Source organism: Pipistrellus hanaki (assembly GCF_964339955.1).
Source record: "Pipistrellus hanaki genome assembly, chromosome: 10".
In the NCBI taxonomy this organism is placed as follows: Eukaryota; Metazoa; Chordata; class Mammalia; order Chiroptera; family Vespertilionidae; genus Pipistrellus; species Pipistrellus hanaki.
In genome coordinates, this window is record NC_140512.1 from 7,947,051 (window position 1) to 7,957,291 (window position 10,241).

At 56.2% G+C, this 10,241-nt stretch overlaps 1 protein-coding gene across 1 annotated transcript; it reads right to left on the minus strand.

Moving 5' to 3' along the window:
• Positions 1–938: 938 nt before the first annotated feature.
• Positions 939–8,569, minus strand: TRIL (TLR4 interactor with leucine rich repeats). The gene has a single exon (XM_084897026.1). The coding sequence runs from the start codon at positions 5,603–5,605 to the stop codon at positions 3,173–3,175; it is 2,433 nt and encodes an 810-aa protein (XP_084753152.1). The 5' UTR covers positions 5,606–8,569; the 3' UTR covers positions 939–3,172.
• Positions 8,570–10,241: the final 1,672 nt, after the last annotated feature.

Sequence of the window (10,241 nt, forward strand, 5' to 3'; positions counted from 1 at the left end):
CAGTCACTGCCCCTATTGCTGTACTTGTGGTGAAAACCCAGTGCATGGCAAATGAATGACAGTGTTCTGATCACATCCTAATTGTTACCTGTCAGCATCAAAAAATGACCAGCCTCGCCGAGACTGGTTTGGCTCAATGGATAGAGCGTCGGCTTGGGGACTGAAGGGACCCGGGTTCGATTCCGGTCAAGGGCATGTACCTTGGTTGCGGGCACATCCCCAGTAGGGGGTGTGCAAGAGGCAGCTGATCGATGACTCTCTCTCATCGATGTTTCTAACTCTCTATCTCTCTCCCTTCCTCTTTGTACAAAATCAATAAAATATATATATTTAAAAAAAAATGACCAGCCTCATGAAAGCAATAAGCTTACTGGGGAAGCTGAGGATCCCCTCAAATTCCAGACTGCTTTGATGGACCCCTCATTGAACACTCCTACCACATACAAAATTTATTCTTCTTCTTTTATAAATTTTCTCTTTTCATAAACTTTGTGATGGCAAAAATGACCTCCAGTTCAAGAGAATTCTTTCTTATTACTGACCATGCGAGTCAAAGGGCTTGGCTTTTAATTCAGTTCCCTTTTAACAGCTGGTGCCTGCGGAGACCCAATTACCTTGCTGTCACTGGATCTTAATAGCACTTTCACACCATGGCTGGCCGCCTGCTCTCAGAGCCATCTCATCCTTTCTTGGGGCATCAAGTCCACAACCATTTCTTAAAAATAAACATCCCTACTCGACTGTGAAAATGGAAATAATAATAAATAATAATAAAAAAAACATTGAAAGAGGACAGAAAGACTTCATGCCTGTGTCCACTTTGGATGATGAAAACGGCTATAGAAAAATGCAGGGTACCCGCAGGCGGGCGTATAAAATACTGGCAACTTCAACAATAAAACATCTCTATCAGTAAGTGGGTTTATTGTTGACATCACTGAGCACAACAATGGACAGCATTTATTCATTTCCCACCGAAAGACCTCCCAGGGAAACTGTTTTTACATAGATCAGGCATTAAGCATGCTCGGTGATGTTCTGATGTTCACAGGGTGAGCCGTGGGAAAACAAGAGGTCCTTTCCAGACTTCCCACGGGAATCGGTGCTACATGGCTGTGCCAAAGACACAGCTAAGAGATGCAACTGCTTGATGAATGAAAGCAGCCGGGAGCAGAAAAGGTGCAGAAAAGGTGCAGGGTAGCCCAAAGGTTGCCAAGAAGAGCCAACGACTGCACCTCTCCCGGGTGCCAGCAAGCTTGGAGTCGGAAACAAGTTCTGGCAGCAGACTCAGAATGACAGTCCATTTCCTGTGGTTTATTAAGTTTTGGCCCCACAGATAACGACTGCCAGGAAAGCAGCTGTACGTTAAGTGGTCTGGACATTGATTCAGCTGAACATAAACACAGACCAGTTCATTTAGATTCCTGGGTCTCTGCTCAGCTGTGGGGACAAAGGGCAGGCCTGGCTCGGTGGAGGCCACCCATAAAAGGGGGGTGAGGGACCCCTGGACTGGGATCGTTTCCCTGAGTCATCAGGACCCCCAGGGGCTTACGGCCCTCACCAGAAGATGCACCGTTAGCCTGAGCACCAGTGCAGTGGCCTCCACAGCACCCCACTGCCCGTGCGTCATAACCACAGGGAACGGAGCCAGGCACACCTTCTTAGTGACGACACTTGCAGACCACACACGCAATCATCCATGTAAACCAGGGCACTACATGTAGTGCTAAACATGTACTTTATAAATATCAGGGGATGAGAGTATCTCAAATAGTTGAAAACAACAGAGCAAATAAAGGAGCCTAACCCTAAGTTTAACACAAAAGCATGGACAAGGAAGACTGCAATTATCAACTACGAGATAAGATTTAATAACACAGTAAAACACAGGGTCATGGAGGGACTAACTTGCAAAAAAATAGAATTATTTCACAGTGAGGTTTAAGTACTTGTAACAATCTTCTGTTTTTTTGTAGGAAAACAACCACCGATGTCCATTTTTTTCACATTTTCCCAAGAATTTCTTCCCTTCTACCATTTCCTTTAGAGTCTAGAGTAAGACATGAATGGGGTCAAACATACCCTATCAACTGACAATCACCTCTTGCTCCCCTATTAGGAAATGTCCTTTAACACTTAACTGTGCAACTCGGAACCAGGAGGACACAGTCAACTGCATGTCACTGATAACATGAGAAGTAGCACATGGCATGTTTCCCAGCCCACACACTGTCAGAGGTGTGGTAAGCACACTGGCATTCCCTACGGGGTCACCAGCTACATACACATTACATTCTTGGATGAAGCCTGGCATTGAAATTTCCTTTTCCATCTATGGGTTTAAAAAAATTAATAAAATAAAAAGCCACAGGAGCAACCCTGATGGAGAAGTCTTGGGTGCAGGCTTCTCCGGAGAAAGTGTGTATAATAATCTCTAAGTTAACCCCAAGGTCAGCGAACCTTCGGTGATGTTCCTGTTAAAAAGAAAACTGTTGAGCCACCTGGCTCAATCTAAAATAGTCCTTGAGTGTGTCAGTTTGTTAAATGTCAGAGCTCTTCACATTGTTGAAGAAAAAAAAAATAGCGTCTCTAATTATTTAAAGGTCAAGTTATCCACCATACAAGAGTTCCCCCTTGGTGAGTGTGTTAAACTTTACCACCTGCTGACACCATCCTTCTTGGCAACAAGCCTCCAAACCACGCCTCCTTTGTCATGGTAATAAGTCCCTTTTTCCTTAAATAGAACACAAAACACCTCTTCGGGACACTGAACAAGTAAAAAAGTATGTCTCCAAATCGCTTTCTGGCCATGTTGGGGGCATAAGCCCCTTTCCGCCCCCAAGGGGTGGAGGCTGCTGCACTGCCATGCCACCAAAAGCAATCTCACAGCTGCGCCCAAGTCTCCGTGTAAAGAAGGCCTTCCACCTCTGAACCCCACCGTCCATGCGTCCCCTACTCCTGGGTACTTGATCACCAAGTACCATCCATGTATTTCACGAATATTGGGAATTAGGGAGCAGTGCCGAATTGGCTTCCTCTGGCCTAAGTGCACACAAGGAGACGGTCTGATGGAATGAGATCTTCCCCTGAGGTGGGCTGAATGGCCTCCCAGAGAGACCAGGGCTCCTCCAGGCCAAGGAGATGGTGTCCACACCCCGGAGGCCCACAGGATCTAGTCTGCAAATCGCTGCAGGAGGTGGTCCTCCCGCCGCAGGCTGCCGCCGCCGCCGCCCGCGCTGTCCATGAAGCGGTCGCAGGGGAACTCGATGAGGTCGGCCTCGCTGAGCGCGCACACGGCGGTGCGCGGCCGGTGCGCCTGGAAGCCGGAGAAGTCGGCGGACACGCCGGTGCCCATGGAGCGCAGCGGCCGCCGCGTGGAGTACATGTGGCGGACGTGCACCGGGGCGCCCCCCTTCCTGCGGGCCCGCAGCTTCCTGCGCAGCCAGCGCGACGCCCAGGCCGCCAGGGCCAGCAGCACGAGCAGCGCGTTGACGGCCAGCAGCGCCAGGGTCAGCAGCGGGTAGTCCACGCCGCCGCGGCCGCCGGGCTCCGGCAGGGTGACCAGCCCGGCGCAGTGGTCGCGGGGCGCCACCGGGCACACGCGGCCGCCCAGCACTCCCTCCACGCACACCAGGTACGGGGTGTCGGCGCGCAGCTCGCGCAGCGTGGCCGAGTCGCTGCGCTCGGGCAGGTAGACGAAGCGGTGGAAGCGGGGCTGCTGGCCGAAGCGGTCGAAGAGCAGGCGGAAGCGCGCGCCCCCCAGCGGCCGGGGGCTGCGGTGCTCGCGCACGGCCCAGCGCACCGCGGCGCTGTCGGCGCCCACCGCCTCCACCGTCAGGTTGCACAGGAAGAACTTGTTGAAGTCGCACGGGTCGGACACCAGCGGCGGCGGGCCCGCCCCCAGCCCGCCGTCCGCCGGGGCGGCGCCCTCCGGCTGCTGCGGGGGGAGGCGCTGCTGCGCAGCCCGCTGCCAGAGGTCGCCGGCGGGCGGCGGCGCGGAGGCTGCGGCCCCGGCGGTCAGGGTGGGCTCCGCGCGGGCTGGATCGGGCTTCTCCTGCAGGTCCCGGGGCGGTGGCGCCGGGCCCGCCGCAGCAGCAGCCGCGGAGGGGCCCAGCTGCTGGGGGCCCGCACCCCATGGGCTCAGCCTCGGGGCGCTGCGGTTGCCCAGGAGCTCCCCATCCCAGGGCGCCCCAGGCGGTACCCTCTCCCGCGGCTGTGGCTGCGGCTGCAGCTGCGGTTGCGGCGGCAGCTCCTCCGCGAGGCCACCGGCAGGGGGCGCCATCTTCTCCCTCGCGGCTGTGGGGAAGGGCCGCCGCTTGGGATCGCCGGTGGGGGAAACCGAGGAGGGAGAGGGATCGGCGGCGCAGGACCCGTTGTGCAGCTGCTGGTCGTCTAGGTAATCCAGGTACTTGCCCCGCAGGGCCGGCGGGTGGCGGCACTGCACGAAGACGGTGAGGAGCCGGCCTTGCGAGTGCCAGCTGCCCATCCAGCGCTTCAGGCCCCGCAGCCGGCAGTCGCAGGTCCAGCCGTTGCCGTCCAGGTCCAGCCGGTAGAGGGCCGGGCTGGCGGCGAAGATGTCCCCGGAGAGGGCGCTGAGCGCGTTGTCGCGGAGGCTGAGCTCGCGCAGCCGGCCCAGGCGGGCGAAGGCGGCGGGGTGCAGGGCGGCCAGCTCGTTGCTGCTCAGGTCCAGCGCCTCCAGGCTGCGCAGAGGCTCCAGCAGCGCCGCGGGCAGCTGGCTCAGCCGGTTGCTCTCCAGGCGCAGCTCCCGCAGGGCCTCCAGCCCCCAGAAGGCCTCCGGCGCGAGGTGGGCGAGCTGGTTGCCCCGGAGGGAGAGCAGGCCGAGGCGGGGCAGGTGCTGGAAGACGCGGGGCCCCAGGTGCTGCAGGCTGTTGGCCGAGAGGATGAGGGTGGCCAGGGAGCGCAGCGGCGCGAAGGTGGCCGCGTGGCGCAGCGAGGGCTGCAGCTCGTTGGTGGAGAGGTTGAGGAAGCGCAGCTTGCCCAACTGGGCGAAGGCGTTCTTGCCCAGAAAGCGGATCCGGTTGGACTCCAGGTGGAGGTAGAGCAAGTTGCCCAGGGGGGCGAAGACCGCGTCCGGCAGCGCCCCCAGCGCGTTCCCGTCCAGCCGCAGTTTGACCAGGCTCTCCAGGCCCTCGAAGGAGCCGCGGCTCAGGCGGCCGATCTCGTTGCCGTTGGCGTAGAGGATGCGCAGCTTGCGCAGCGGGGCCAGAGTGCCCGGGGCGAGCGCCTGCAGGAGGTTGTTGCCCAGGTACAGCTCCTCCAGCCGCAGGAGCTTCTCGAAGGTCTTGGGGTGCAGAGAGCGGATCTGGTTGTACTGCAGGTCCAGCCGCCGCAGCTGGCCCAGGCGGTGGAAGTCGAAGGCCGTGATGTTGGTGATGAAGTTGCCGCCTAGGCTGTAGGTGAGCACGTCCTGCGGGCTGGGCAGCGAGCTGGCCTTGGGCACGGCGCGGAGCCCCCTGTTGGTGCACAGGAGGTGCTGGGGGTGCTGGCAGTCGCAGCGCTCCGGGCACACGGGCTGGGCCCAGGGCGGGAGCGCCAGGCAGCCGCACACCACGAGCAGGAAGCGCACGGCGCGGGCAGCCTCCATCGCCGCCCGCCCTGGCCCTGCGTGCAACCGCCGGATCGTCCTCTTGGCCCGCCGGCTCCTTGTCCCCTCTGCATTCCCCTTGGCCTGGCCAGAGTCACTAGATGGCCTCTTTAGGGACTCCGCCGCTGCGCGGCCCGGCCCCTCCTCCGCCCTTTGTCCGGCGTCTGGCCCGGTCCCTGCAGGATCGCTTGGTCCGGCCAAGTCAGGCGGCGCGGGGCGCTGTGCGAGCTGCGGGCGCTACTTGTTGCATCTCTGCAGCGAGCTCTCCGGGTGCGCGTCGTGGGGCGGAGGGGGAGCAAGCACTGAGTTTTTTGTTTTGTTTGCAGCCGAGTCCGGAGCTGGATTCCCTGGCACGGATTCTCCCCGCCGAGTGGATTCCCCAGCTGCAGGCGGGCGGGCGGGAGTCCTTCCAAGAGCTGCTGGGGCGCGGCTTGGCTGCTGCGCCCCGGCGGGCGGCTCGGCCCCCGCAGCCCGGCCTCCTCTCTCTCTCTGGTCCCCGGCCCGGGAGCGAGGCCTCCTCCGTGGAGGAGCCGGGGGAGGAGCCGGGTGCGCAGGCTGCCTCCGGAAGGGACCCCAGTCGGCGAGTGGCGAACAAACCGGGCGGAAATTCGTCCTTCCCACACGCTGCCCCCGGGGATGCGGGCGGGGAAAGAGGAGACGGCGGAGGAAGGACAGACCCCGGTGGGGGGAGGGGGAGCCGCTAAGTGGCTCCGCGTCTGGTCAGCCCGGGCCGGGACGCCAAGTGAGAAAAGCGGGGATTAAAAACAGCTGTACCGGGCGGACACGCTGGGCCGGGGGCGGGGGATGGATTACCGGTCGGTGGAGCAAACGGGATTTGCAGACAGAGACCTTTTTATTTTAGACGAGGACACCAGTCGCTTCTGCACAGTGGGAGCGCGGCTGGTTTTACTTGTTTTTGAGTCACTTGCTCTTCCAGGTGTCGCCCTGTGGCTCTCAGCCCGCCAGCAGTCTGCAGAAGTTTTGGGGAGCACCGGGTTGTCTGCAAAGAGCTGGGGGCAGGCCACTGCGGGGGGAGAGGCTGGGGCACCCATTCTAACCGCTGCGTGTTTGGGTTTGGGGCATCGCGCTGCTGGCACCGCCCCCTTTAGGGATCTGAACTAAAGGTCCCCCTGTAGGCAAGAGCCAGGAGACAGCTCAGAACTGGTTCTACCACCAGGAAAGGGTCTCTGTCAGACTTTGGCGATTCGGTCCCATTCATTTTCCTCCCTAGGGGAGGCTTTGCACGTGTGCATATACACTAGTATAATAGCCTTCCCAGGCACGAATAACTATATTTATACCTTCCCAGGCCCCTGGGTTACTAACTAGCTGCTACCTTGGAAGGTGCCCCTTCTGCTGATGCCCGGGCTGGCACCGATCAAAGTCCTAGTTCTCAGGCCTGGCTTAGCTGGGGAAGCCTCATCCCTTATTATCAGTGGAGAAGGGAGCATTTATCCTAGGCTCCTCGGAGGCAGCCCCTGCTGAGAAAGAATGGGCAAGGAAGAGCTGTTAATGACTGTTTGTTCGTGCAAATTATCTTGCAAAAAATAAAGGCACCCATTTCCCCCTCCACCCCAAAGTGATCAGAGAACTAATTTTAAGGACATACTCCGGGCAGTTAAAGGAAAGAGGCAGATCTCCTGCTCAACAGGCTGACAGTCTAGTGGGAAGGGCAAGGCATGGGAAAGGCCCCATGATAATATAAAGCAATCTAGGAGAAAGCTGCTGGGATGCAGATAAGTTTTAATAACCCCAGTGTTTGACAATTATTAATTGCCTCATTTACCAATTCCTAAGTAAGGTATAGCGACAAGTGACAAGTTTTGAATTTAAGCAAAGACGACAGGGATCACTGGCGGTGGGCCAGGGACTGGGCTCAGGGCGCTGGGTGTTGCAGAACTGAAGGGAGGCGGTGAAGGGTCCCTTCGGGGCACAGGGAATGAGCACAGGAAGTTTGCTTGGGATTTGCTTTGAGTTCAGCTAGAGGATGACCTTGGAGGACCTAAGATGAAAGATGAAGTTCCCCAGGTAGCTTGGCTTTTCAGTTCTCATTGTGAGAATCTTCTGAAACCCGTGTCGTCCTTGACTCCCATCCTCTTCATGAAGGTGTGGCTGCCGCAGAGGGTCAGACCCAAGCTGGCACCGTGGGGCACAGCTGTCCTGACCTGGGCCTCAGACGCTGGCGGGAGGGCCTTCTTTATTTACCCCCGTGTTTCAGAGGAAAGAGACAAAGAAGCTGCTGGCTTTCAAAGGGAATCGCTGGAACTTCCTGGGATGGAACTGAGGCAGCATCTGCTTTGAGGCCCCGGCCTCAGGACACACAAAGAGCATTCTGAGCAGGAAAGAGGGCGGAAGCTGAGAGGGGTGTAACAGGGAAGAGGGAGGAGCGGAAATGAGACCCTACCCCTTTGCTTAAGCCTCTTCTGTGTCTACACTGAAAACTTGCAGAGAGTGAGGGCAGCAGGCATCTTTTCTCCTGAGGGCCACCATCACTCACCCCCCTGGGGTGTCTTTTCTTTCTAAATGCTCCTAAGTAAGATTTAAAGAAGTATCAGACCCCTGCAGACACTGAATATCTTTTAATGCTGTGGCTGTCTTTGCTGATATTCTCCCAGCAGTCCTGGGGTGCAGGTAGAAATGACCTACAGATTCATGTCAGGACCATTCCTTTTCCATCATATTCCGTTTCCTTGAAGTAATCCATCTGCTGCATAGATAGTGTGCCACCTCTCCAGTAAGTACAGTTTCCCATAGGTGTTCCTCGCACCCTCAACCCAATTTCAGTCAGAGTAAGATTTTGAGATCTGTAGATAAAATGACAAAGCGTGCGCATATAAAGTTTTTTCCTGAAAAAGTGTGGCTGCTGTCTTTTTAAAAAATGCTTCCATTCTAAAGGCATAGACCCTGAGGTCAACTTTACAAATGAATGACATTTAAACCCCTCAGAGAAAATATATATGGTATTCACATGTGCCCCCGATGGTCTCCACATCTGTAACGCAACACAGGTGTTTGGTTTATTTTCACCTCTCTTCCAGGAGGTAAAGTGGCATTTTGCTTGAACCTGGCAGTATGTAGAGTGCCTGGTAGGGAAGAGCAAAAACTCCAAACCGCATTGGCTTGGAATCCTCATTGCCGCTGGTGAGCAGGCAAGAGGCACGCAGTGAGGATATAGCCTGTGCCAGGTCCCCGGATGGAGGCTGTGGTTATAGACACGGTGCCCGTGCCAGGCCTCAGGGCGCACCAGCTCAATGGGGAGGCTGACGCCCAAGAAGCAGCTGCAGGTGGTCAGGCTGTGGATGGAGCTGTGGGAGCCTTGGGGACATGAACTTGGCCTGAGAGCTGGAGGAAGGCTTTGCGGACAGGAAGTGCTGAGTGTTACCTGGTGCAGGTGAGCGGGGCTCTCCGAGGGGAAGCCTGGGGCATGTGCAGGAGAGGGATTTAGAAACAGCCAACACTTCTGTCTGAATCTTTGTTGGTGAGATGTTTTTTGACCTTTGTGCTTTTTGATAGTGTCACACAACCTTTGCTCATACAGTGGCTTCCGAATAAATGTTCCCTAGTCCCCTTTAAAGATTTCAGCAAGCAGTGGACGTGATAGTACTTGTACCATAAGCGGTATCTCTGCCTACATAAACTAGGTGCTCGACAAAGAAAATTTTTTCTGTCTAGTTCTTGCCATCTAGAACCTTGAAGCCTGTGACAGTGGTTTGGCGGGACATGTATTCACTTCTGTAAAACGTACTTCTCATGAGTACCTCATTTATTTGATATCAAAGATATTATAAATAGTGCACTTGATCAGTTTTCCCCTTTGCACTGGCTGATGGAAAGCTCAGGGCAAATAGGTGGTTGATTCCCAGCAAAAGCCTAGAATACTTTTGGTACCTATTTGAGATACAAATACACTGGGTGGCCAGATTATTATGCGGTCAGAGATCACAATCATCTGGCCACTCAGTGTGTACACATACACACACACACACACACACACACACACATGCACGCACGCACGCACGCACGCACGCGCACACACACACACAGCAGCCTGTGTCCCTATCCTGACCCCTGTGCTGTAGAGGCCCTGTGAGGTTCTCCCTGGTTGTGCCCCTCCCCATAAGACCAGGATTTGGGGCTTCCAAAGAGATGCGCTCACCCCAAGCCCACACCCCTACTCTTGCTCAGGGTTCCTGGCGAACCCAAAATGTGGGGGGACCCTAGAATTCCCGACTCAATTGCCTAAGTCTGCGCAGGCCTTTTTCCCATCTGTTCTCCTGGGGGCCGGTCTTGTCAGGAGTGGCTTTACCCTTGGGGCCAAGAGAAGGCCAAAGAGCAGCTGTGCAAAAAGGATCTGGAGGCATGAGCTGCGGTTTCCCCTGGTAACGCTGGAGTCAGGGCTGAGAGGGGGCGTCTCAGGTCAGGGGTCTTCTCTCACCCCGGGCTCCTCGAGTATTGGACACAGCCCTGCCTGCCCGTACATAGCATTTTAGGAGGAGAAAGTACATGGACTTGTATTTAGAAAGAACGGGGAAATTACAGGAGTCCAAAGGAAAACATTTTTTAAAATGTTTAATTTCACTTTATTATAACATAGCCTGGACCTAATTTTCTATAAAAAGCAACACTTTTCAGTAAA